This window comes from Euleptes europaea, chromosome 1 (genome assembly GCF_029931775.1).
Source record: "Euleptes europaea isolate rEulEur1 chromosome 1, rEulEur1.hap1, whole genome shotgun sequence".
Lineage (NCBI taxonomy): Eukaryota > Metazoa > Chordata > Lepidosauria > Squamata > Sphaerodactylidae > Euleptes > Euleptes europaea.
The window spans coordinates 118918965-118946060 of NC_079312.1; the positions used below are offsets into that span (position 1 = coordinate 118918965).

The 27096-nt window shown below is 43.4% G+C and overlaps 1 protein-coding gene across 1 annotated transcript in view; it reads left to right on the plus strand.

Annotated features, from left to right (window-relative positions):
- The first annotated feature begins 4302 nt into the window (after nt 1-4302).
- The window catches only part of CFAP52 (cilia and flagella associated protein 52), a 37352-nt gene continuing 14558 nt past the window's right edge, over nt 4303-27096 (plus strand). Inside the window, exons 1-8 of the mRNA XM_056859546.1 lie at nt 4303-4378; nt 7145-7344; nt 8155-8291; nt 10661-10789; nt 12131-12230; nt 12484-12600; nt 25235-25335; nt 26399-26569. Of these exons, the coding sequence (XP_056715524.1) occupies nt 4303-4378; nt 7145-7344; nt 8155-8291; nt 10661-10789; nt 12131-12230; nt 12484-12600; nt 25235-25335; nt 26399-26569 (1031 nt within the window). The remainder of the gene's footprint in view (nt 4379-7144; nt 7345-8154; nt 8292-10660; nt 10790-12130; nt 12231-12483; nt 12601-25234; nt 25336-26398; nt 26570-27096) is intronic.

Sequence of the window (27096 nt, forward strand, 5' to 3'; positions counted from 1 at the left end):
CTGAAGTCATCGTTGGTATCCAACCCCTTTCCCAGAGAGAAACAGTATATACACCTTAGGTCTTCCTGGGTGACGGCTGACCAACCTTTAACTGCAGTGAAGACATGGGTTTTTACTTGTACAAGCTGGGGTTGGTGGTGGTGCATGAGGAACAGCAGAAAGAAGGCGACAATGTCAAAATGCTGCCCCCCCATCTCCTTGGTCATGATTCTATATGCTCATAGGGGTTCAAGCAAGCTAACCCCTCTCCCTCCTTTAACTGACTCTCAACAATTCATGTCTCCTGGAACACATCAGTCCCCATCAAGCCACGCTGGAGAGGGGGAGGGAGGCCTTTTTCTCAGACCCACTTATTGCCCACGCATAGTTAAATTGTGGAACTCCCTGCCCTAGGATGTGGTGATGGCTGCCAACTTTGAAGGCTTTAAGAGGGGAGTGGCCATGTTCATGAAGGAGAGGGGTATCCATGGCTACTAGTCAAAATGAATACTAGTCATGATGCAGACCTATTCTCTCCAGGATCAGAGGAGCATGCCTATTATATCAGGTGCTGTGAAACACAAGCAGGATGCTGCCACAGTCGTCTTGTTTGGGCTTCCTAAAGGCACCTGGATGGCCGCTGTGTGAACAGACTGCTGGACATGATGGGCCTTGGTCTGATCCAGCATGGCTTTTCTTATGTCCTCTATACCTGGAAGTCCTTCAGATATGAACCAAAAACAACAGCCTTGCTTTGTCTGGATAACCCAAGTTGCAGCTTTTGTGAAGGACAGTAACCTATCAATCTTCCTCCCACGGAAACATGAAACAGGGCTCCCATGGAACTGGGTGGAAGTGGGTATTATCTCCTACCATAAAACCTCAGTGGTATGCCAACTTTATCTGCCTGTCTTTAAGAGGGGAGTGGACATGTTCTTGGAGGATAGGGCTATCCATGACTACTAGTAAAAATGGATACTAGTCATGATGCATACCTATTCTCTCCAGGATCAGAGGAGCATGCCTATTAGGTGCTGTGGAACACAGGCAGGACGATGCTGCTGCAGCCGTCTTGTTTGTGGGCTTCCTAGAGGCACCTGGCTGGCCACTGTGTGAACAGACTGCTGGAATTGATGGGCCTTGGTCTGATCCAGCATGGCTTTTCTTATGTTCTTATGTGGTTCCTGTCCAATATGCATCCCCAGTGCTAGAGATTCTTCTACTATATTTTTCCTTAATTTTTTTAAGAATAACAAGGTTACCCTATCCTAGGTATACTGTTTAGTTTCAGGAATTTACATTAAAATATCGCCTTGCTATGAAAAGGTATGTGTGTGGGACTTCCGGTGGTGTTGCTGGGGTGAGTGCTACGTTTGCCCAGGAGCTCCTGAATGAAATCCAAGTTTGCGTTAACCTTGGGGTGTTTTATACACTCCAACCCGACCCTTGCAAGTGGGTTGGGTAGCAGGAATTCCCTGCAGCCCATTATTGCAGTTTGACCTCCTAAATACTCCGAGGGAGCTTTATAAGTCCCCCGGAGTTTTGGATGCCGGTCCTGCCTGGGCACTGAGGGAAAGAAATCGCCAAAACGCAACTTCGGCATAAGACTCTACCCTCCACCACCTTATAACCAACATAAGGACTACTTTAAGACAAGAACCTCACCTCTGGATGCCCAAGTGAGTACACAAGAATCCCTCGTTTCTTACTGGCGTACTGAATAACCGGGGGGGGGGGTAGATGAAGATATTCCCAGTACCCTTATTCCTCCCTTAACTGAATCGGATAAGTTTGACTTACAAAATCCACCAGGATTGGAGACAGGAGCCTTATCAAGTTGATCAGCTTAAATCAAAACAAAGAGTTAGAAGGACGCTTATGAGATGGACTAAAATCCTTACCAATGAGAAGCAACCTTGAGGGAAGGGGAGGGAGAATTACTCTCTGAGTTGCCGGTGAAAAAAGGACTTCCTGCCACGTTTGCATAACAAGGGATTCCTTGGACCGGAAGACCCTCTATACCACCCTCTCTATCATCTGTTCTACAACAACAGGAAGTAAGTCGTAGGACCGGATACACGTCGCACTCGAGCAACATAGAAATAATTCCTGAAGGAAACAACCATCGAGAAGAGGGGGTAGAAGGTCTGCGGCGAAATCAACTTCCGGAATACTTCCTGGTTTGATCCGACCTAGAGCGTCCGGAAAAATTGTTAAGCTGATAATTGAACTATTCTTTATTAACTGCAAGCCAGAGGGCCCTGTCTGACGACATGTATTTTACCAGCCTTATTTCAATGTAAATGTCTGGATTTTATTTACAAATGTAAACGTCTGGAACTCACCCCTGTTTCGACTTATTACATAGCCCTGCCTTCACAAAATTAAAAGAAACTTCACAGCCTTAACCATGGAGAAAAAACTACAGGAGATGTTTATTAAACAATCTGAGGCAACAGTTAAACAATTTGAACAGATGACAACACAGATGGCGCAATTGATTTCAATGGTGACTACTCTTGACCAATCTGCACAAACTATCAATCAGAAGATGGATGCTGTCACGCAAGATATAAAAGACATCAAGACCCAAATTATGACTATGAAGATGGAAAAAGATGTCAAGGATCAAATGATGATCATAAACACAGACAAGCAAGTAATGGATTCTTCTGTCAAAAAGGTTATGGAAGTACATGAGGATATAAAAAAGAAGATAGAACAAGAAAGCAACCTGCTTGTGACAATTAAAACAGACATACAACTGATGGATTTCTTAGTTAAAAGAGCTGTGGAGGGTCATATGGAAACAAAGAAAAAGATAGAAAGACAAGAAAAACAGACTGAAGCAACACAAACCAACCAGAATACAGTCAAGATGAAGGTCAGAGAAAGCTGCCGAGAGAACAAAGAGATTTGGCTTTTACACCTGACTGATCCACTACAGATCCGGAAGGAAATATTAGATCATGGGTAAAGGTCTGGTTTGAATACAGGCATGGCTATTTACGGTATAAATTGAGATTTGGACGTTACAAAATAAAATGGATTATACAGAAACTTTTTTAAAAAATATTGAAGATGATGATATTTAGTATGATTCTCAATGGCATTTAAACTTAAAGGATATTTTTAAATTCATGTTACAATGGCTGCAAAATTGTTAGATGCAGCCAAAGGGAAAGGGATGGATGTTCCAGAAAAAAGGGGATTAGATTAAAATGTTAGAGCTGGAGGAGATGGAGACTAATTCTTGGGATAACGGGAGATTTGGATGAATTATAGTGAACATATATAATATCTGGGGAAAATGGAAGGTTACCTTTTACTCTGATCCAAAATGTTAAATTTTATTTGATATGAAATCTTAGTATGAGATTAATATTAGGATCAGAATACATCAACGATGGACAGTTATACTTTAAGAGGTAGATGGAGGAGGGGGGAAGCCTATTTGTTTTATTTTCATTTCCAATCAAGACAACAATTGGTGTATTTGTGACATTGATATTGTTTTTGAATTGTTGTTGATACTATGAAGAATTTATAGTTTTAAAAAACCAATAAAAATTTATAAAAAAAGAAAAGGTGTGTGTGTGTAAAGTGCCGTCAAGTCGCAGCCGACTTATGGCGACCCTTTTTTTGGGGTTTTCAAGGCAAGAGACTAACCGAGGTGGTTTGCCAGTGCCTCCCTCTGCACAGCAACCCTGGTCTTCCTTGGTGGTCTCCCATCCAAATACTAACCAGGACTGACCCTGCTTAGCTTCTGAGATCTGACGAGAGATCAGGCTAGCCTGGGCCATCCAGGTCAGGTGCAAAACCCGCACTCTTATCAAATGCACAACACCGTGGAATCTTTTTTGGGAGGGAGAGAACTTACAAAAGAAAAACTGGGGCGCTCAGTAAGGCCCTGAGGGTTCGGCCCTCTGCCCCCATGTTATTTCCCTGTGCTAAAACATCCTCTCGTTTGCATAACTGGCCGTAGGGTTTGTTGTTAGATACCAGGGCTGGATCTGGCCCCTTGAATCGATGCCCTTGAAAGCCCCCTTACGGCCAACGCTAGGGGGGTGGTGTTATCATTCCATACAGCAATGGCACCACGAGCATTCCTTATCAAAGCGAACCCCCACGCTGTACTCCAACCCAAGAGCGCATGCGCGTTCGCCTCCCGCCGCGATACAAACTCCGCTTTCCCAGCCGGCAACGAATACTGACGGTCGAGCCACGCCCACTCCCCCACGCACGCGCTGCCGTCCCCGGCGCGGTTTCCATAGCGACCGGCGTACACAGCCGCCGAGCCAGGTGCGAAGGGGGAGAGCCGCCATGGCGACTGGAGATGCTGAGTCCTCGAAGGACGTCCTCAACGGACTCCAGCTGGAGGCGGTCATCGGCTTCAATGGTATCGGGCCCGTGGGCTACAAGAAGGGCAGGAGGTGGCTTGGGTTCAAGTCTCCACGCAGCCACGGAGTTAAGACGCGGGCTGGTCGCGCTGTTGCTCGGCCTCACCGACCCCGCCGAGTGGGGAAGGTGGTGATGGGGAGGAAGGAACTGGAGAGGCTACACTGACAGGGCAATCCTAAGCAGAGTTACTCCGTTCTGAACCCATAGGTTTGAATGGGCTTAGACTGGAGTAACTCTGCTCAGGATTAGTAGAAAAGGGCCAGAGTCCAGTAGCACCTTAAAGACTCACAAAAATATTTTCTGGTAGGGTGTGAGCTTTCGTGAGCCACAGCGTGAGCTGTGGCTCACGAAAGCTCATACCCTGCCAGAAAATATTTTTGCATTTAGAGAGCTGTGGCTCACGAAAGCTCATACCCTACCAGAAAATATTTTTGCATTTACAGAGCTGTGGCTCACGAAAGCTCATACCCTGCCAGAAAATATTTTTGCATTTAGAGAGCTGTGGCTCACGAAAGCTCATACCCTACCAGAAAATATTTTTGCATTTAGAGAGCTGTGGCTCACGAAAGCTCATACCCTGCCAGAAAATATTTTTGCATTTAGAGAGCTGTGGCTCCCGAAAGCTCATACCCTACCAGAAAATATTTTTGTGAGTCTTTAAGGTGCTACTGGGCTCTGGCCCTTTTCTACTACTGCAGACAGACTAACACGGCGACCCACTGTGAATTATCCGCTCAGGATTGCACTGTTAGTTCCCTGGAGAAAGAGAGGAATGTCATTGATGAATGGGGGGGGGGGCTGGGTTTCCTGGGAAACCTCTAAGGCTGACAGTTGTCTCTAAATGCTCAGTGTGCAACAGCCACACTCTGTGCATGTCCAGGAACACAATCTATTATTGATAGACTGGCAGTGAGTTAGGTTCTGGCACCTAGCCTCCGTGAGTCTTGCTTAAAGTCCAGTGGGATTTGAAATTTTGGGGGTTGGTAGGATGCGGGGGTTTGATGGTGGAGGGTGGAGAAATCTCTGGGTTCTTCACAGAGGCATTGAGAAGTGTCACCGAACCCGTTCTCCTTCAGGCTTTCATTTCTGTTAAAGTGGGACTCGGCTTCTGTTCAGGCTTCCTGCTTCCTCTGTGCGGGCTTGCAGAGCTTTGTGGAAGGCAATGGAGGCATCGTCATGGAAGGCAGACCATGGAAAATGAGTATCTAGGACTGGATGTTTCTACAGTGAAGTAGATGGTGACATTCTGAAGAGGAAAACAAGCAAACAAAAATATATTAGTTTACAAAAGTCAAATGGCTTGTGGGTTTTGATTTGAAGAATATGTGGGGATAGAGGAAAAGGTGTGAGAGCCTACACGGGAGAAAAGGTGTGAGAGCCTACATGTGACTCAGCATTCTTCCAAAAGCCACAGTTGTCTTCTTGTCAAAGAGAGTGCTGGCTAACTAGTTGAAATAGTTCAGAACAAATTCCTTCTGTCTCCCACAGATCTTTGAACACAGAGTGGTCAGGGAATCAATCTGTATATATCAAAAAGGGTCTGGGCACTGAGCTCTGCTCTGAAACTACAGACTAGATCAAATCTAGCATTCACTTGGCATATTTATTAAAGTGTTTATGCCTTTATACCCTGTAGCTCATGGTGGCTTACAATTCTAAGTTAAAACCATCCATGGTACAACAGAGCTCTATTTACACCCCCCCAATAATGCCTGCTGCTCAAACCCTATTAAAAGTCCTAACAAATAAAACAGCCATAAGGTGCTTCCTAGAAATGATGACCAGCTCACATCCATAGGGAGCCTGTTCCACAAGATGGGAGTCACAGCTGAAAAGGAATGGGCTCCAATACCATATCTGCAGCCTTAAGTGGAGGTACAACCAGAAGCTGATAGCTAGAAAACTGTAATTAGCACAAGGGGACATATGGAAAGAGACAGCCCTTCAAATATGTGTATCCTAGGCCATGACTTTGAAGGTGGTAACTAGCACCCTGAACTGAACTCAGAAACAACCTGGGCGCCAATGAAGCTGTTTTAAAATAGGCAGGATTGTTCCTATCGGCTAGCTCCTGGCAACAATTGGGCTGCCTCATTCTGAACCAGTTGCAATTTCTGGATTGTCTTCAAGGTCAGTCCCATGCAGATTATGTTACAGTAGTCTAACTGCGAGGCCGTAAACGCATGGATTGTCATGGCCAGGTTGGCTGAGTCTGAGAACAGGGAGAGTAGATGAATCGGATGCTGCTGATAGAAAGCACTCTTGAGCACCTTTCCAACCTGCTTTTCAAACAACAAAGCTGGGTCCATGAGCAGCCCCAAGCTTTTAACCTGCTCTGCAAATGCTGACTCCTTTCCGTCCAAAGCAGGTGGGTCTTCAAAGCATCAGTCTTTCTTACCAGCACGACCTTTGCAATGCGGCTTCAACTTGTTCTGCCTGCAGTCTGCATAAAGAGTAAAAAGAGGGTTTGGAAGATAACTCAATGGGGAAGAATAATTGTGGAATAGAGATCAAAGAAAAGAGTTCAAAAACCCCTGGTATGTTTTTATGGAAGTGAGTTAATGTGGGTCAGCGTGGGAGATCTCCTTGTGTTTGAGGAGTTTGCTCATCAGCTGACATTATTCACTGCAGATGGGAAACCAGTAAACAATGCATTAAAAGAACCTCTGTGTCCTCACACAAATGCATGTAACTAAAGTCCAGAGCACTTCACATTATTTCCTCAGCAACATGAAAATCTTTCTTGCCCCTGTTTGCTTTTCAGGGCATGTGCCGTCTGGTCTCATCTGCCACCCAGATCGGGAGCACCTCATCTATCCACTGGGATGTACAATTATCATACAAGGCATAAACATTCGCACTCAGGAGTTCTTACATGGTCACACCAACTATGTCTCCTGTGTCACGGTTTCTTTAAGCGGATCTTATGTGGCTTCTGGTCAGATCACATTCATGGGCTTCAAGGTACACGAGGGACCCTTTTAAAAACTGTTCATGCTCCTGAGAGTAGCTATGATGACATGAGGAAGATATGATACTTTCTCATCCCTGATCATATTGGTGTAGGCTGTAAATGTTGTATACTGAACCCATTTAGGTCTTGTACCTTTATACCTGTAGGCTACAATCATAGAAGTGGCCTTTTTCTTTTTCTGTGGTTGGGCTAATGGAAAAGACTAGGTCTGCGTTGTTTCCCTGGTGGAAATTTTGTTTAAGCAAAAAAATAAACATTCCCCTTTCAGGGTGAGATGGAAAGACAGTGTAACTGCAATGGATTTTTTTAAAAGTCACACAAGGGAGGCATCAGTGCTGTGTTTTTGAATTGCCTTATAGTATATGTGTATGTGATTCTGGGCAAATCACTTAGCACCTCTTGAGTTCTTTTCATAGACGCCAACGATACTTCTTATTCTGTGCATAGCAGGACAGAATGGCAGCTCTTCTAGACTTTAAAATGCCTAATCATTCACTTTTTCCGTTCTTCTGCTCCATCTTGGTCCATTTTTGATGCTGCCGTTTGTCTGTGAAATGGAATGCACCTGTCAGGCTTGTGAGATCTTCTTTCATTTAGGGAAGTGACACAATCAGCCATTTCTGTCTCAGTGAAGCTTTATATGATATAAAGGGTGGCCATGTTGATAGATTGTTTTAAAAGGCATGTTTATGGCTCTTTAAATTAAATTTTTTTGGCTCTAAATATCTTTCCCCTCCCAAACTTCAGCGCCATCCTAAATTTCATTGTCATTCTGACTTTTTTTTTTCTTTTTGCCCCAGGCAGACATCATTTTATGGGACTACCAAAAAAGAGAAATGTTAGCTCGGTTGTGTCTTCACAAAGGCAAAATTGAAAATCTTGCATTCTCTCCAAATGACCTGTACCTTGTGTCACTGGGTGGTCAGGATGATGGAAGGTAACCGTCATTAAATTAGTGACTTCCCCTCTTCTTTTATGTCCGGTGCGGAGACTGCCGATGCCTAGTGGAGTACTGAGAGAATGGGCTGTCAGGCTTCTATTGATGTTGAGTCCTTCCAATATTAGTTTTTCTTATTGTGAGGGTTTGTGATGCTGGGATGATTGTATACAAGTCTGACCCATTGAGCTGCCAAAGCATTCAAAGCTAGTGGGATGAGATGATTGCGAGGATAGAAAAGATAAGGGCCACATTCAAAGCACACTGTGCAAGGAGGCCTACACAACTTGTGACCCACTGAGCTGAATGCATCTCACCAGCCATATATTTTGGCCTGCCAGGCGCTTGATGGTCTCCCTGTTTTGCTGTATGCCTGGGACTGAAAAGATGGAGATTGTCCTTTCCTTTACCTTTCCTTTAATGGTACAGCTTTATTGGCCAAAGCCTTAAGCCTAACTGAAGATTGTCAAACACTTGATAGGCCACAGTATGGGTTGTATGCTGTATTCATTCATTCATGTGGGCTGGACACTGCTACTGTTAGGTGGATTGGTAATTGGTTGACCAACCGAACCCAAAGGGTGCTCATTAATGGCACAACTTCATCCTGGAGAGGAGTGACCAGTGGGGTACCACAGGGGTCTGTCCTGGGACCAGTACTATTTAACATTTTTATAAATGACTTAGATGATGGAATATAGAGCATGCTAATCAAATTTGAAGATGGCACCAAGTTAGGAGGGGTAGTTAATACCCCGGAGGGTAGGGTCAGAGTTTAGAATGACCTTGATAGACTGGAGAGCTGGGCCATAAGCAATAAAATGGATTTCAATAGGGAGAAGTGTAAAGTACTTCACCTAGGCAGAAACAACATAAGGCACAAGTACAGGATGGGAGATAGTTGGCTTGACAACAGTACATGTGAAAGAGATCTGGGAGTCTTAGTGGACCACAAACTAAACATGAGTCAACAGTGTGATATGGCAGCTAAGAAGGCCAATGCAATTCTGGGCTGCATCAATAGGAGTATTGTGTCTAGATCAAGGGAAGTAATACTACCACTGTATTCTGCATTGGTCAGACCTCACTTGGAATACTGGGTCCAGTTTTGGGCTCCACAATTTAAGAAGGATGTTGACAAGTTGAAGTGTGTCCAGAGGAGGGCGACCAGAATGGTCAAAGGTCTGGAATCCATGCCCTATGAAGAGAGACTTAGGGAGTTAGGTTTGTTTAGTTTGGAGAAGAGAAGGTTGAGGGGAGACATGATAGCCATGTTTAAATATTTGAAGGGATGTCTTGTTGATGAGGGAACTAGCTTGTTCTCTGTTGCTCTAGAGACTAGGACACGGAGTAATGGGTTTAAACTAACAGAAAAGCGATCCCACCTGAACATTAGGAAGAACTTTCTGACTGTGAGGGCTGTTCGACGGTGGAATGTGCTGCCTCGGAGGGTGATGGAGTCCCCGTCTTTGGAGGTCTTTAAGCAGAGGCTAGATGGCCGTCTGTCGGGAGTGCTTTGATTGTGGGATCCTGCATGGCGGGGGGAGGGTTGGGGTCACTGGGGATGTGGGGGGAGGTAGTTGTTAATTTCCTGCATTGTGCAGGCGGTTGGACTAGATGACCCTGGGGACCCTTCCAACTCTATGATTCTATGATTTAAGTATGTATACCCTGCTTTGCTCCCTGGAGGGACCCAAAGCGTCTTACAATAGACTGGAATCCAACTCTCAGCAAAGATGCTAAACATCTGGTAAGATGTTCCTTCTACTCCTTCCCTCCATGCAGGGTCACAAGTTTTGACCAAAGTGCTCCCTTTGAAAAGCTGTTATACAGTACCATGGTTTGCAAAGCATATTCCCACAAGATGCTGCACACTGCCCTGAGTCAGCAAAACACTTCTGAGAAGCTGAATTTCATAGGACCAGTCTTATGCTTACAAAAAGGGATTAGACAAGTTGGCTTGACTTTTATTAGTAGCAGCATGTACCTTGATATTGGACCAGGGTATCCATTTGCCACACCTGAATATATTTGTGTCATTCATTTTTCTGACATGGCACTGCTGCTGTCAATGCATTCTACTGTTAGCTGGCATAGCTAGTCTTAGAGCTGGGTTGTACTTTTATGATAACTATCGCATTGCCATATGACATGCCAAGAGATTAACTATTTTGAAATGTATTCACATCCTCCCATTTTATGATATTAGGCTTTACCTTGGGAAGAACGTTGCGCTCTGTTTAATCAAGCATATATTCTACTTCTAAGGTCATAAACGTATGTGGACTTGAATTCAGCGGGATTTGCTTTTGAATAAACATGCATGGAAGTTAAATCAGCCAATTCAAATTCTCTCCCTTTTCTGGCAGCATGGTGGTGTGGAGCGTCCTAAAGAAAGAAGCCATTTGTGGCAGTCCTGCTTCTGCTCGTAGCGCTGGGAATCCGACCACACTGGTGTATTCAAACTGCAGGGATGAGATGTTTGTTAGCGCTGGAAAGTATGGCTTTGTTCTTATTGGAAAGATCCCCATTCCATTTTGAAAATAAACTCTTAACAGCGCAATCCTAAGGGGGGGTAACTTGGGGAGGGCCTGGGGACTGTGCAGCTGTGCCACCTTCTGAGTGGCTTCCTGTGCCAGGGCCGCAAGCCAAAAATGCATTTTTCCAAAAATGCTGCAGAACTGCTTCATTGAGTTCCATGGGGCTGTGCCTCTCGTTTTGTAGGTGCAAGTTCAATCCGGCAAAAGGGGGCGTTTCCAGGGCAAAAGGGCTCAAGGAGGTGACTAAAGTCAGTCCCGCCCCTGGGAATGCCCCCTTTGGCACCGGTGCAAGCCCTTGTGCCTGAGGAACGCTGCCGCCGTGGCACCCATATGTGGCGCTGCTGCACAGCTCCCCACCACCAGAGTAAATACCCTTTTCTGGTGTTAGTGCCCACTTAGCTGGCAGAAGTGGCACTAATATTGGTGCACAGGTCACAACGGCTCCAAACCGCTTTCGCCCCCCCCCCCTTTCAGGATTACTCTGACCATGTCTATTTTATTGTGCACATGCTATTTACTTGAGTGGCAAAGACACTGAAAAAATGAGAGTTGTTTTTCTGTCAGTGTTTCTGAGATTGTAGTGGAGTAGTTTCTGATTACCCAGCAACATTCCTTATTGGCATTTCTGCACCTTTTACACCTAACAGTGTGTTTAGAAAGCAGTGCACAAGAGCTGAATCCTTACATTCTATGATTGACAAGTGTAGTATTACACCAGGTTCCTCCTATAAAATTTACAGTGTTTACATCCAAAGGTCTACAAAGGCAGGGCACTGTAAGATTGGTCCGTGCTGAACCTTTTAATAACAGAAGAAAGGTGTTTTTTGAAATTGTTAGTTTGTTCCTTCCTTTCATCACAATCATCGGCTTTAATGGAGAGTGAGGCAATGGAATCAGACACCTGCACTTTCCTTGGGGCTTGCTCTATCTTGAATGATTACTACTTACATTTAGCAAATTGCAGGTGGCTTCAATGGAAAATAAGGTGGTTTGAGCATGTTTGGTGCTGAGGCAGGACACATATCTGAATCTTGCCTGAAATGACCTAAAACTCCAACCAATCTTGCCTGAAATGGCCTAAAACTCCAACCAACCCACCCCCAAACTTCTTAATAATGGGAGATAGTTAGGTTCCTAATGCACCACTGTGAACATATAGGAAATTGCTATATACTTCTTTTGACATTGGTAGGCTGGAAAGAAAATGGTAAATGCACCTTTGAATACTGTGCTATTGGAAAGATTTATTTGACGTTGATCTCATTGGAAGTGATTTTGAAATATGTTGTTTGGCTGCAGTGGAACTATTCGTCTATGGGAACTGGATTTACCCAACAGAAAAATCCGACCTACTGAGTGTCAAACAGGGCAGCTGAAAAGAATAGGTAATTGTGCTATGGTAAGTTGTCTACTGAACTGTCATTTACAAAATAAAGCAAGTTAAGCTCCAGGCCAAAAAAAGAGCAATTTGTAACAGCGCTAGATTTTCATACTTGCAGTTCTTTCATACGAGGCAGCACTCAATCTTTACCCCTATCACTCAAAAGAAAAATTGCAATGAATTTCTGATGTGCTGGTTCAAAGCTATTCACTCGTCACCGTGAAGGGTGTGATATATGCTCTTAACCTTTTCCCTCTTCATTCTTCCTCAGATGACAGAGGATGACAGTTACTTCTATATAGGCACGTCCACTGGCGATGTCCTGAAACTCAATACGAAAAGCACACTGATGAGTGATTACGGCCCAATAAAAGAAAAGTTCAGCCTGGTGAGTGGATGCTGTGCTCTGCCTCTTGCCAGCAGAAGAAGTGTAATCAAATAAATTGTGTGCGGAGACTTAAGACCACGGAGGACCGGGCAGTGGGATCCAGGTGCCTGTCTCTTGGTGCCAAGCTTGCCAAGGAGAGCTGCCTGTTGGGTCTCTGCCACGTTACAATGATACCCTTGTGGATGGCCCGTAATTGCTGTAATAGCTTAGCAGGGGTCAGATGACTCATATGGCCAATAGGGTTCCATTTGGTCCATAGAACTTCCGACTCTGGTCTGACCAATGCCTTCCATGAGTACAGGTTGAGCTGCTGTCTGACAGATAATCCTACTTACCTGTGTGATTGGCTATATATTTAGAACATTTTTGTACTGACCTTGCTCCAAGGAGCTCAGCATGAGGTCCATTTTCCTCTCCTCCACTTTTATCTTCATGACAACCCTGTGCGGTAAGCTAGGCTGAAGGCATGCCTGTCAAAGTTCACAAAGCAAGCTTCATTGCAGAGTGAGAATTTGAAGCTCGGTCTCCCAAATTATAGTCTTACCCTCTAACCACAATGCTGCACTGTCTGCCTTCTGAGGAGCTTCACTACTTGGTTGGTGCCTTTAGTCCAATTTGCAAACCCCAATAAAAGAGCATTTATATAGGAGATCTGTGAGTATAGGCCTGTAAACTTTGATATGTCTAAGTATTTTTGGACAAGGTATTATACCTTATATCTCCACTGTAAGATACAATTATTAGTAACAAGCATTACATAACTGTTAAGGGGTAATTTATATAAGAACTTTAGAATGTTGTGTACCAGCATTAATGTTCTAGTCTTTACTTCAGGAGCTCTCCACCATTCTTTCCTACTGCAGTTTTCTCCCCCTTCTTTCATGCTAAATATGTATAGTACAAAATCTGCTATTAGCCCTCTTTATCTTTCATCCTTATGTTTATGCTTTTTGCTGTCTTGGTCCTTATTCCTGAGAATGGCTTCTTTCCTCTCCTCTGTTTCTTCTCAGGTCCAGCTTAATTAGCAAAGCCTGATTCACCTTATTTGATTCCTCATTTGTGTGGATTATAAACCCTCTAAATATTCCTGTACAGTACATAGGACCTCTAATGCAACATCTCTTCTCAAACCTGCAGAAGGCATGGCGGTGGGGATGGGAACCCAGCCTCAAGTAGCCTACTAGTCTAATAGACTTGGACAGGGACTTGGATGAGGACTGCTTACCTAGAGCATCATGCTACCTGTAACACAATCCAGATGTGTTTGTGGTATGGGGAATTAAGAAGAACTAGAGATGAAATGGAGAAAAGTAGGATAATTGGAATAGAGCATGAGCTTTGAATAGACCCTAATGCTATTAGAAGGAGTTATGGAGAACATGAGAATATAAAACAGAGAGATTGTTCTGGAATTCTGGAAGCCTTTCTTTCCTAATTCCTGTTTGTAGGATAAAAGTGAAAGATACTTTCAAACCATTTCTCTTTATTAGGATGTTGTGGATGCAGATGTGGCATATTAGTTTGTATGGCATACAGTACACAAGGGAGCCCCGTGGCGCAGAGCTGCAGTACTGCAATCCAAACTCTGCTCACGACCTGAGTTCGATCCCAACGGAAGTTGGTCTCAGGTAGCCGGCTCAAGGTTGACTCAGCCTTCCATCCTTCCGAGGTCGGTAAAATGAGTACCCAGCTTGCTGGGGGTAAAGGGAAGATGACTGGGGAAGGCACTGGCAAACCACCCCATAAATAAAGTCTGCCTAGGAAACATCAGGATGTGACCTGGTGTTTGCACAGGGGACCTTTACCTTTACACAAGGGAGTCTCCATGTCTGACTTCTTTTAATTTTCCTGTTGGAGCAACCTATGTCCCATTTAGGTCCCATTCCTAAAACCAGCTGAAATTTTTGAGAACTCAGTTTGATCCCACAGTCCATCAGTGGGAAGTGCTGATGGCCTCAGGTTTTCCAAGATCTCCCTTCTCCCCAGCAGCCATTTCTGACCCCAGTAAAGATTATTCCCAAGATTGGTAGGTCCATGTGGGTCAGGAGGCTGCGGTGGAGAGAGGGAGGGGTGCAAAATCAATCCCTCTGGGCTCTTGCATGACCAAAACTCCATTGACTGAGCGTGATTTTGCCCCCTTCCCCCTCCTAACTGTTGTCTCCTGACCCACATGGTTTTTACTAGGAAATGCTGGTTGTGGGAGGGGAAAATAGGGAAGACTGAGGATCATTGTGTGGACCTTGCAAGGTCCTTGTGCTGAATCCAAACCATTAATTACACTGATTTAATAAAAATGAGCCTTCCTTCCTATATGTTTTCTCTTGAAATCCATTTATAGTTCTAAGAGACTTATTATAGATTCTGCACATAGCACTGGAGGGAAGTTAGATAGCAAAATCACTCAGAGTGCTCTTAATCTTCCTGAAATTTTCCCTTGCTGATGATTGTAAGTTGGGTGAGAGAAGCTGTGAGAATCCACAAGCAGAAAGAGAAGCTATGTAGGCAGAGAGATAAAACATAGTCCTCCTTTGGATGCTGTGGTAAGCTGGTCCTTGAAGATGACAAACCATGAAAATTGAGCGGCTGAGAACTGAAGCAATATTCCCAATCCTACTGGACTAGGCACCCTGAGACCATCATTCTTTAGTCTCTTCCAAGGTACCACTTCCTGTGCACGCACGTGCCTTTCATTATTCACATACACCTGATAGCAGGTGCAGCATAGAGGATTAGTGATACAGTTTGGTCTCAAATGTCAGCCATGAGTTCTCTATGGGTAGTGTTCTTTTATCCTACCGTGTTTCCCCGAAAATAAGACACTGTCTTATATTTATTTTTCCTCAAGAAGACACACTATGGCTTATTTTCAGGGGATGTCTTATTCCGAGGGAATCAGAACTGTCCTCCCTCTCGGCTCCCGTTCTCCCTTTACCACCCCCTTCCGGTCCCGCCCCCAGAGGCCCAGGCGCGCTGGTCGCCGGGCCTTTGAAGTGGCCGCGGGAGACTGCATCTGCTCAGCTGGGCTCCTCCTGGTCTTCTCCACACCAGCCCCGGGGTGCCTTATTTTCGGGGTATGGCTTATATTAAGCAAATGCTTAGAAATGCTGCTACGGCTTATTTTATGGGTATGTCTTATTTTCGGGGAAACACGGTAAAGGTATATTCCAGTAGCAAGATATAGTGGAGTTAGACAGGGTGAAATCCAAGCAAGTGGAAGAGCAACAGGAAAACCTGAGTTTATTGCTGAACTTTCTATGGCTATAGAAATTTAGAGCATGTACTTGGGACAGGACTAAGAGCCCAACTAGATGCTCCATGCAGACATGCATAACATTCCCTCAGAGCCCTTATTAAGCAGAAAAGAGCTGCCCAAGAAAGAGATGATCGGAAAAACGAGGAAAGAATCTTTGCAAGGACAAGCATTGCTTTTCTCTCCACAAAGATCCAAACATATGTGTGTGTGTGTGCAAGTTGGGAGGGGGAGCTGAACCAAGTAAAGAATTATGGACCCCCATCTGCTCCTCTGATCTCAGTCATTATGTCAGAAGCAGCATTTCCTGTTTAGAAAGGTTGGTTGGGATGATGTCACATGCACTTGCATGTAAAGTATAGTATGGCCCTAAAACAGCTTAGGTATGTTTTTGACCTGAGGAAACATTGATAAGAAGCTGAGGAAGCCTTCAACAGAAATGATTGGCAATTGGAATGGTGGCTGTATCACAGAATACTCAAGGAGCATTTCACTATGTCCCTGTTTCTCACTTTTGGAGAGACCATAATTTTTTGGAGCCCTGGAGATGGACCAGCTACCATAGCACAGCTGAACTTGAAGCTCCTCTAAGTTGAAAAAAAGAGATCTTCCTAAAGGCCTTTTCCTGAGTGATGACAAACTGAAAGCCCTTTTTGCAGTTCAAATACCCCTTTAGTGTTCAGAATTACTGTTGTTTTTTCATAGCGATCGTTGCTACAGATTCATTTTTTAGAGTAGTTGTGCTAGTCTGTTGCAGAAAAAAATATACCCCGAATAGGAAAAGAAAGTAATCCAGCAAATAAAAAAGACACATTTATTAATTCCAGTATATGGTACCCAATGCATTTTTAAGGTTTGTTGCTCTTCACTGGGGACAACAAGCAGAATCACCTGCTCTTTCAGTGGTCATTGCTGGACTTAGCTGGCTAGTAGCCTTTAGGCCAAGTTATCAAAGTTAGTTCACATGCAGGGTAATCTGTTTTTGTCTCTTGAGTGAGCTCTGCATTTGAAATTCACTGGGATCCATGTGTTGGGGTTAATGATATTTGTCTTCTGCACCTGTTGGATTAATTTCTTTTCTTAGTCTGTGGCAGAAAGGAAGGCAGAGGCTTGGATCCTTTCCTTCCTTTCAGCTTACAGAAGGCACTTCCACCAGGCAAAGTTAGGCAATTTCCCCTCACACTGCATGCCCCTACTTCACTTCACTGACTCCCCAAGGCACTTTTTGGGGGTACAACAGGAAAGCTCCTTATAACAGACTTTACCTTTTGATATAAATATAAATTTTCCCTCACAAACCACCCCTGTTACTTCTGAGACTTATGACTTGTCTTGTGTTGTTTGGGGAATCTGCCAAAGAGACTCTTTATTTAGTATCCAATGATACCCTTCTTTGGTACACAAGAGGCTGCTTGAAGTAAAACTTGAAAAGGTTTTGTCTCCTCTTCAGGGAATGAATAGATCAGGTATACAAAGTGACAGAAAATGAATGTGGCTTGCAACAGAAAAACAGGGGTGAGGAACTTCTGATATACAGGAGATATTTTGTCATTCAAGATGTAACTAAGGTTGTTCACATACAAGTGTTGATACGTTTATTCTGTATTCAGATTGATCTCTCTTGGCAGTCACTGCTTTGTGTCATACACAAAAGCTTCAAACACTAGTTCTTAAACTGGAGGAGTTAGGAACTTGTACACAATTTCACAGTTTACTTCTTTATACTGGCCTAGTATCACTCTTTTCCTTACTGCTATTTCCCATTAAACACTTAGGGGTCACCCTCTCTACCGCAAAGCTATTTCCTTTTATAACTGGCTATGGATTCTGCTTGATCCTAAAACCAATGTGTGTTCCTCTCACTCCAAAGGAGAACTCTGTACAGACAACTTATAGCTCACTCCCCTGTCTCCCACTCTTGTCTGTTGACTGCTCTCCCCCAACTATCAGCTCTCAACTAACAGTTTTCAACTCTAATCGTCAGAATTCCATTCAAACTCCCTGTCAATGAAAGGGTTCTATGACCGGGACAACTCTTTAGAATGCAGCTGTCCATCACACTTCCCTTTGTCTAGCACAACTACTCATGCTACATCGAATCCATCCCAGTGTGTCCTGTGACTCCTTATATGTTAGCAACATTACTGCTGCATGAGCTTTCACGTCATAAGCAAGGCCTGACGTCATCCAATGCACTAAGTAGACAGTGCACATACAAGATAAAAGAAAAGCACCAAGATAGCAGAATCAGCAAAATGTCTTGTGGCATAAAGTGTTGTCGGCCTGAGCACGTTTCCTCATATGCATGAAAGTGGGCAGCAGTGTGTGTGTTTGGGTGCATTTTGTACATTGCCACTCTATCAGTTCACTCAAGGAAGTTCTCAGTTTAAAATAATGGCTTACAATTAAATAGACACAATACCCAAGGAAAGAGGGCCAGAAAGGGAACAGGAAAATAAGCAAGTTTAGGTACCAACTTTTACATAATGATTCCATAATGAGCAGTGGAATGACTGTTGGTAGAACCGGTTCTGGGAGGGGAGGCTGTAAATGGCAATTTGTCCAGCCAGGCCAATAGAGGAGCATCACTGTCTCACCTCTGCCTTTGATGCTGACAGGTGGATCTGCTGCTGCAGCTGGAGATATGTGTCAGGAATACAGAGAACATATATCTGTCTACTTGGGTGACCACTTCATGCATCTGACAAAATGTGCTCTTCCTACCAAAAGCTTATGCCACAATAGATTGGATCCATCGATCAAACAGCAGAAGGTGCTGACAGTCATGAATCTGTCCCACTTTCTCCTTCCTCCAGCAGCTATTTCCAATCCCTGGAAAGTAGATTCCCAGGGTTGTTGGACCTGCATGGGGTCATAGTCACACATGTTGCTGGGCCATAATGAAGAGAGGGGAAGAGGACAAAATTGCCTTTCCTGTATCTTTCAAGAACAGAGTTCCACTGATGGAAGAGGCAGGAAGAGCAATTTTCTTCCCCTCCATTCACTGTAGCCCACTGATGTAAAAGGCTGTTATTCAATGTGGGTCTCGCAGTTCTGGAAAGTCATATTTCGCCTGTCCTGAAGAGAAGAATCTGGTACGGTTAGGTTCCTAGGCAAGGGAGGCTGGTATGGGAATAGAGCCAACTACTAGGAGGGCTTCCTGGGATCTCAGCAGCGGAACAGCACCAATTACTGTGACTTGAGAGCAAAACCATCTACAGAAATTGGGGGTTTAGAATGTTCTTTTCATGTATTTGGAGTAGCCTCGGCGTTGATGTATTGGGGTTGTGTTACTGACTAAATATAAACCCATATAATCTCTATTAAAACTGAGTACTGTACTGTAATTGTTAATGTGCTGTAATACAGGTGTCTAATATTTTATCCGCCCACTGAACGTGGTTGTCTTGGGTGATCTTGTGAGATACAGAATTTGGGATTGATTGAAAGTACGTAAGTTAACTCTTATGCTACTTTCTTACAAACCATTCATAAGAAAAATCTACTCTGGGCTTGAAAACTCATAATTATTGAGACCTGTACTAGTTCTCTGCCTGGGAAACTAATAACAAAAGAAGGAAGTTGGAGAGAGTATATAGTCTCTGACATGTTGGCTTGATTCCAGGTGAATGTTTCTGCTAGTGCAAGTATTTCCACTTGTAGAGTGTGACTTTTTAGGCTCTCCTCTCCTGTGCCAGCCTGTACTACCCTCTGGAATCTTGTTCCTGGCCAGGGGGACTCCAGGAACAAGATTTTAGGGGGCATTTTGTGTCACTCCAGGATGGAGGGACATCACACTCCTTGGGTAGAAATCCTTGTGCCTGCGGAAACCCTAGTCTGGATCCAGACCAATGTCTCAGTAATATTGGACATGCAACCTTTGAATGTACAGTGTATATGGACCAGAAAGTATGCTCTGTAACCCATACATATTCATGTGTGTGGTTGATTTAATATCCTACAATAATAGAAATTTAGACCTGGAAGGCAAGAGAATGAACATCCTAATCTAGCCCGCTGTGATGAAACAAGACATACTTATTCCAAGTATCCCTTACAGAATATTTGTTTATGTATTTCTTGCCCACCATTCGCTAGACTATTGACTCAAGGCAACCGCCCCACATCATCCAGATTGTGGCATGCCATAAACAGAAGGCAGGAAGAGTTCTGAATAGCTGGCAGGTCAGAGAATTAGTTTTTAAAGACAGAAACAGCCCAGCTTTGTGACAACATGTTTTCAGTGACTTTCTTCCCATAAAAATAGCAAATGTCATGCAGGGAGAGCCATATGTTGACTTCTGGAGCTCAGTGCTTTATCAACTGTTTCTCTCATTAGCACAGCTACTCAATGACTTTTAAAAAATAACAGAGTGCAATCCAGCTATTGAAATGAAAGCTTACAAATGAAATGCTAGAAAAGCAAACAGTGATAAAGTAATAAAGCAAATAATCCACAAACAAAAATTTTAAAAATCACTTCAGATTATTGAGCCATAGAATGTATCCCATTGTTTCCAGACACTGAGTCCAATCCAGCATCATGGCTATGTATAACTGACATTAATGAGAGGTATATTGCACTCTGTCTTTTGAGGACCAGGCAACAGAGATTAGCTCCACTGAAATATCACTACCATATGTGTTAGGAAGTGGCACTTTTTTCAAGTATTTTCTTGATTGATAAAGGTGTGCCAAAGTCAAGGGGAAGGGGGCATTTCTTTATGGAGACATTGCTGCCTCAGATGTCAAGTAAAAAGAAAGGATTGTGCCTTAAAATATGAGGGTGTTTACATTTTCAGCAGTCTGTAAACCACTTGAGGAAAAGCAATTAGAATATGGCAAAGAGCATCATATCCCTTCAGTGGAAAAAAGTGAGCTTCATTTGCCTTGGGAGATAGCTTTTGTAGTCAGGGTTCATCAGGGCTATGGTTTTTTTTGAGTAGTAAATAAATAAAAAAGTGTTAAACCCTCTGTTTTGCTCTCAAGGGAAATAGTAAGGAGTAAAGGAGAGTGCTGTGTCGTTAATATGAACTGCTCAGTGTCATGAATGACAAGTGTGGATTGTAAATCTGCCGCAGTGGTTCAAAGAACAGTCTTGACAGGAAAAAATACCAGGGCTGAAATTCATCTGTTGTTGGTATGAATTGTGACCCTTAAAAATTGTTGTTGGTTTTAGCTATTGGTGGTATCTGGTTTAATTCTGATTTAGGCTGAAACTTAACCATAACATTCCACTGCAATCGGTTAAATTTCGAGTAAGCATGTCTAGCATTGGGAGTGGTATTATCAAGCTCTTCTGGAATATTATGGCTCTGTCAAAAAGAGTGCATTAATGTGCCAAATATGCAACAAGGTAGTCAAAAGCTGCTGCCATGTAACTTCTTAGAAGTGGGAACATTTATTTATAATCTTGCCACCTGTCATAAATCTAAACCCAAGAGGTGTTCAGAATCAAGTACTCTTTTAGGAAGTACCATTGAGCAGTAAAGAGAAGAGACAGAGCTGCTGAGTGTTTGATAGCTAGAGACCTGCAAATTGCTTTTGATGCCCCCTAGAAAGCTTTGTATTTAGAAATAATCCTGTATCTGAATAATAGTTCTTTGGGCGGAGAAGTACCTATCATTTTGCTAATTATATCTGCATGAAAAGAGGCTGCCTGGATAATGTTTATTCCACCCAAATCAGTCATAAAATTCTGTTTACCTCACGAGTGCCTTTCCACATTTGGTTGCATTATTAACGGTGCTATTAACTGCAGCCCAATTCATACTTGCAGACAACTTTGTGGGGGTCATAACGCAATTATATGTACAGAGTTTGACCTCATAAGTAGTTTCTGTGAGCAGCTCCCCACACATTGGGTGGGAGCCTATAGAAGCAGAAGGAAGCTGCAGAGAAGAGGATGTTCCCTACCTTTCCTCAGCACCTCTGCGCTGCCGAGGGTCAGGAGACCCTCATAATCAAAATGTACCTGGTAAGAGAGGTTGCAGTGAGGAGGGGGAATCAGGTGAAGTCCCCCCCCCCAGGCCTCCCCTCAATTGCCAGCAGAGAAACAAGCTCTCTGCCAGTGAAAGAAAACTGAGGAGGCCATTTCATTAATTAATTCATTCATTTGATTCGATTCGATTTGTATGCTGATTCCTGCTCATTTGTAGCCCCCTATGCCATGTTGCATTTTGTTTATGAAAGTTCCCTGACCCTCTGTAGAAGATTTTCAGGGGGCTGCGGAGAAAAGGGGAAAGCAGGAAAGACCTATTTCCATGAGCTCCTTTCATTGTTAGCCTCCAAGATCTATCCTTGGAGGGGCTGTGCTGGTAAGGTGTGAAAGCTTCCCCTAAAAAGGTAAAGGTAAAGGTCCCCTGTGCAAGCACTGGGTCATTCCTGACCCATGGGGTGACGTCACATCCCGACGTTTACTAGGCAGACTTTGTTCCCCTACACAAAAATAATTCAGATGGTTTACCACATGGAGCCATGCTAGGAGATCTGGACATGAAACTAACTCTCAGTCTGGATTGGCTCACAGTTGTTCTTTTGCGTTACCATCTAGTCTTATTCATACCCTGCTAATTTACTTCCCAGATAAGGTTGCCAACCTTCAGGTGGGGCCTGGAGATCTCCTGCTATTACAACTGATCTCCAGACAATAGAGATCAATTCCCCTAAAGAAAACCGCTGCTTTGGAGGATGGGCTGTATGGCATTATACCCTGCTGAGGAGTTTGAATGGAATTCTGAGGTCCCTCCCCTCCCCAAACCCCACCTTCCCCAAGCTCCACCCCCCAAATCTCCAGGTATTTCCCAACCCAGAGCTGGCAACCCTATTCCCAAAGCTGGTAAGTTTGTTCTGTTGATATCCACCTCCTAATTGTATTGGCTTTTAAAGATATTCTCCAGCTATCCAAAGCAGAAAACAACACATCTGGATTGTGGACAGACTCCACCATTTAGTGTATGAAAACTGTTAAGTCGCGTGGGCGATACACGAGTCAGGAGGCAGAGTTACTACAACATAGCTTTATAGTGATTACCGCTAGCTAACTCAGTACGCACCCTGCTTATATGCTCGCTCAGCCCTGCAGGCCACACACACCCAGTACTCTATTGGGTGGCTACAGCCGTTGCAGCCAATGAGAACACACAAGCACTCGAGTCTGTGATTGGACAGTTGCAGTCTTACAGCCAATACGAACACGCAGCTCAGTAGTCTGGAGAAACTCCAAGCTCAGTATAGATGGTGCTTTCTGCTGCATACATAACAAAAACCAATTCACCACTTATGCTGTCTGTACCCATGGACAAGACTACAACTTTAGTTTTCTATTTTAATTGGTTGGAAGAAAATTGTCTTTACCGTAATTGCCATCTCAGCCCTTCTAGGAATAAAGGAAGGAGCATGGTTTCATCTAATTGAGGAGAAGGGAGATTTCCCTTTGGCCAGCTGTTTGTGCATTTAACTGAGCTCCTTTAAAAGTGAAAATATCATTTATAAATTTGTTCAGAAAAAGAGCTGAAATCATCCTTGCTCCACCTCTTTACAGGGATGCCCTTTGTTAAGCAGCCTGTGGGAGCAGAATGAATCCATAACTCTTTCCAGAATATCAATTTTTAATTAATATAAGCAGCGTAGGATCCAGATTAGCTCCGGAGAGCCCCCCCCCCCCACCATCGTAGTTCTCTCATTATTATATCGGAAGCTGCTAAGATTCACAAAAGCACCCTAGATCAGATCCTCATCTTTTTCATATCAACATACTTATGGGGGGAAAGGAGCTAACTCAAATCAGTTATCCATGATGGTACATTATAATGCGACGTGTTCCTTAATGAATATCTTCTTTGTTGGGGCCCAGTCTTCCAACTTACATAAAAGATTCCTGGCATGTAGTTTTAACATGATAACAAGCATGGTGCAGCTGCTGCTGCCTGTGGCTCTCTGGCACGTGTCCACGGCACAACTGGAGGTTGTGTCTCTTCCATTCATACTTCTAGTTTGCATCAAATACTAATGAACATTGGTGTACTGGTGTGTGAACTGGTTCTCATGGTGTCTATCATATTCCCACCATACACACAGGAGCACATCTAGGGAAAATATCAGCCAGAAGCTCCTTAATAACATACCCTGCCCACAACGTTCCTTGGCTACATTTCACTGGCACTGACTTAAAAATAGCATAATCCTCTCTGTTGTGATGCAGAGGAAAGAGTACATATGGAAAAAAACACCCTTAGGCAATTAAATGTTATCTGCATTGAATTAGTCAGGAACCTGAAATAGTGAAGGTTGAATTCCTTGTAAACACAGGTTTGTAACTAAACATGAGAAAAGAGCTGCAGTTTCCTGGCCTGTGGATACATTGCCTTTAGTTAATGCTTCTTATTCTGATGCATGGTAGTACTGATCAGTTTTGTCCCTTTTTTGAAACAAAAAAGATGAAGTCTTCAAGCGAGAGAGGGCTTGGGATAACATGGATTTGTGAAACTGCTTTTTAAATTTTCTGTCATTACAAAAGGTAATTCCTTCCCCAATTTGGCACAAGAGCACAAATTTGCTCTCACAAATACAGACTGTTCATTATGTATCCACATTTTACAATTTTTGGATTATTATAATGGGGAGGGGCTGTGGCTCAGTGATAGAGCATCTGCTTGGCATGCAGAAGGTCCCAGGTTCAATCCTCAGCATCTCCAGTTAAAGGAACTAGGCAAGTAGGTGTTGTGAGAGACCTCTGGCCTGAGACCCTGGAAGGCCACTGCAGGTCTGAGTAGACAATACTGACTCTGATGGACCCAGGGTTTGATTCAGTATAAGGCAGCTTCATGTGTTTCATGTGTTTATTATATCTGGTTAACTTGCTCTGCTACTAAACCTCAGTTTATGTGTATGCATGCCCTCCATCACTGTTTCTGCTTTATCCAACCGTCAAGAGGTTGCATTGCTTTCCCCCACGATTTCTGGATGCTTGCTAAACACAAATTCAGAAAATGCAGGGAAACGCGCAGGGAGATCGAGGCGACCTCTGACGGTCGGAAAATGCAAGCATAAAACAAAGCCCTGAAGTAGTTGGCGGGGTGACCGCAAGGAAACAGCCATGCATAAATGGCCTAACTTGTTAGTGATGGTGGTGATTTTGGGTAAGAACTCTTCTCATGGTAGCTCTCTGAGGTCTGTTTCTTTTCTAGATGTTTTCACACTGCAGGCTGATAATGTCTTCTTCTGCACGGTTTGAAAGCAGAGTACTGATAAAGCAGTAATCTTAATTGCATCCACACCAACTCAGGGAGCAAGACAAATACTCTGTTGAGCTATTCAGTCAACCTGCACAAATGCAATGATTTGGCTAGAACATAAGTGTCTTAATGCTGTGTTTTTTCCTAGGGAGTCACAGCTTTGCTTTTGTTGAAGACGGGTGACTTAGTCATTGGTACTGGAGCTGGAATTGTAGCTCACTGTTCAGGATCCAACTATAAAACAATCAAGTGAGTTTCTGAGGATTCATAGGCAAGGACATTGTTGCTCAGTGAACCTGCAGACAATGAAACGATGAAAACTAATACATAGCAATATGGTACTAGAATTGGTTTTTCCATATGTGTACCATTAGACTGTGGTACACTTTAGATAATTGATCAGATTTTTCTAGTACAGGTGCTTTCTAAGTAAATCTCAAAAACAATCCTGTGTATACTAACTTGGAAGTAGATCCCACAGAGTTAAATGGGACTTATTCCCAAGGTACTTTATGTGTTCATATTTAACAGTCATTGCTAAATTATGTCCCCTGCCTCTTACACTGGACAAAGCAGATCTAGTACAAGAGGGTTGCACTGTCCTTTTGGTGCAACTTTGCAAGCAGAGCTGCCAAACTGTAGTGTTTTGACTAGTCAAGATAACTTTTGATTGACAAATGTAACTGGAAGATCCATTTTTGTCAAGAAAATATCAATCCTATGTTGCCCAGAGGTTCTGAGTGCTACCATATGCCCCCAGACAGATTCCCTGTGCCTCCCCTTGAACCATTTAGGTGACCCCACCCAAATTTTACATTAACGTGAATCATATAACCTTTCCAGCTCCATGAGCCCCAGGCTGACGTGGCCTCTCTTAGCATTTGTAGTCTCCCTCTGACATTACTCAATGTGACACAAAGGTTGATAATTTAATTTAATAAAATTCAACTTTAAAGGATAGATTTATTAAAATATATTGATGTCAATGTGTGAAGCTGATGATCCAACTGCAGTTTTCAGAATTTCCAAATGAGAACATTTTCAGTTAACGGATTAAGGGCAAATGCCATAGGTTTGATTTGGGTGAATTGGGTTATTGTTTCTTTAAATTCATGAAGCTGCATTTTTAAAAAAATAATTTTTAGGCCTTCATCCCCCCCCCCCCCCCGCCCAGTTACCAATGCCAGATTCTATTGTGAGCTGTTGCTGGAAGGAAGGATAAAGTAGAAATCAACTGAAAGCAAGAATTGGGAGGGAGGGATGGTCAGATAAAACTTAATCTTTAATACAAAACTTTTCCTTGGCTTTACAGAAAAGTTCAGTTGCAAGGTGCCGTCACGTCCATCACGCCAAGAGGGCAGGGCCACCAGTTTTTTGTGGGCACCAATGAGGCGCAGATTTATCGCTTCTCATATTCGGAATTTAAGGACGAGCTCATGACCACCTGCCACAGTGAGGCCATCCATGATATCATTTTCCCATAGTAAGTGTGACCCAAGAAGTCTTCTTATCTTTTAAAACAGGGAGCATGGCAGGCTTGGTAGATATCATCAGTCTGAAACTTTATTTTACTAACCGTTACCCACTGATTTACAAAGCATGCATTTACTGGCAGCATCATCAGCTAGTCAGTTGTATCCATTTCTGGGCTTTTGCTTGTAAGCAATTAAGGTTGAAGTCCTAGCATTATTTAAGTTTAATGAGACTTATTTGTGAGTGAGCCTGTTTAGGATTACCCTGTAAAACAGACCAGGCTAGCCGTGGGATTTTCTCTTACTGCCTGAACCTTTTATGTGGGCTCCCTTTTGCCCTACCATAGTGGTATCATGTTTTTCCTCCATCCCTACACATGTTGTGCTTTGGAATATTTGGTAGGATGTTCAGTGCAGAATGGATACATAAATTTACTTGAGCACCTTCTGATAGTGACGGTTACTGCACTTGTATTCCCAGCGATGTATTAAGAGTTTGAAAATGTTATAAAAATACTGTTCACACTTTCTATGTATT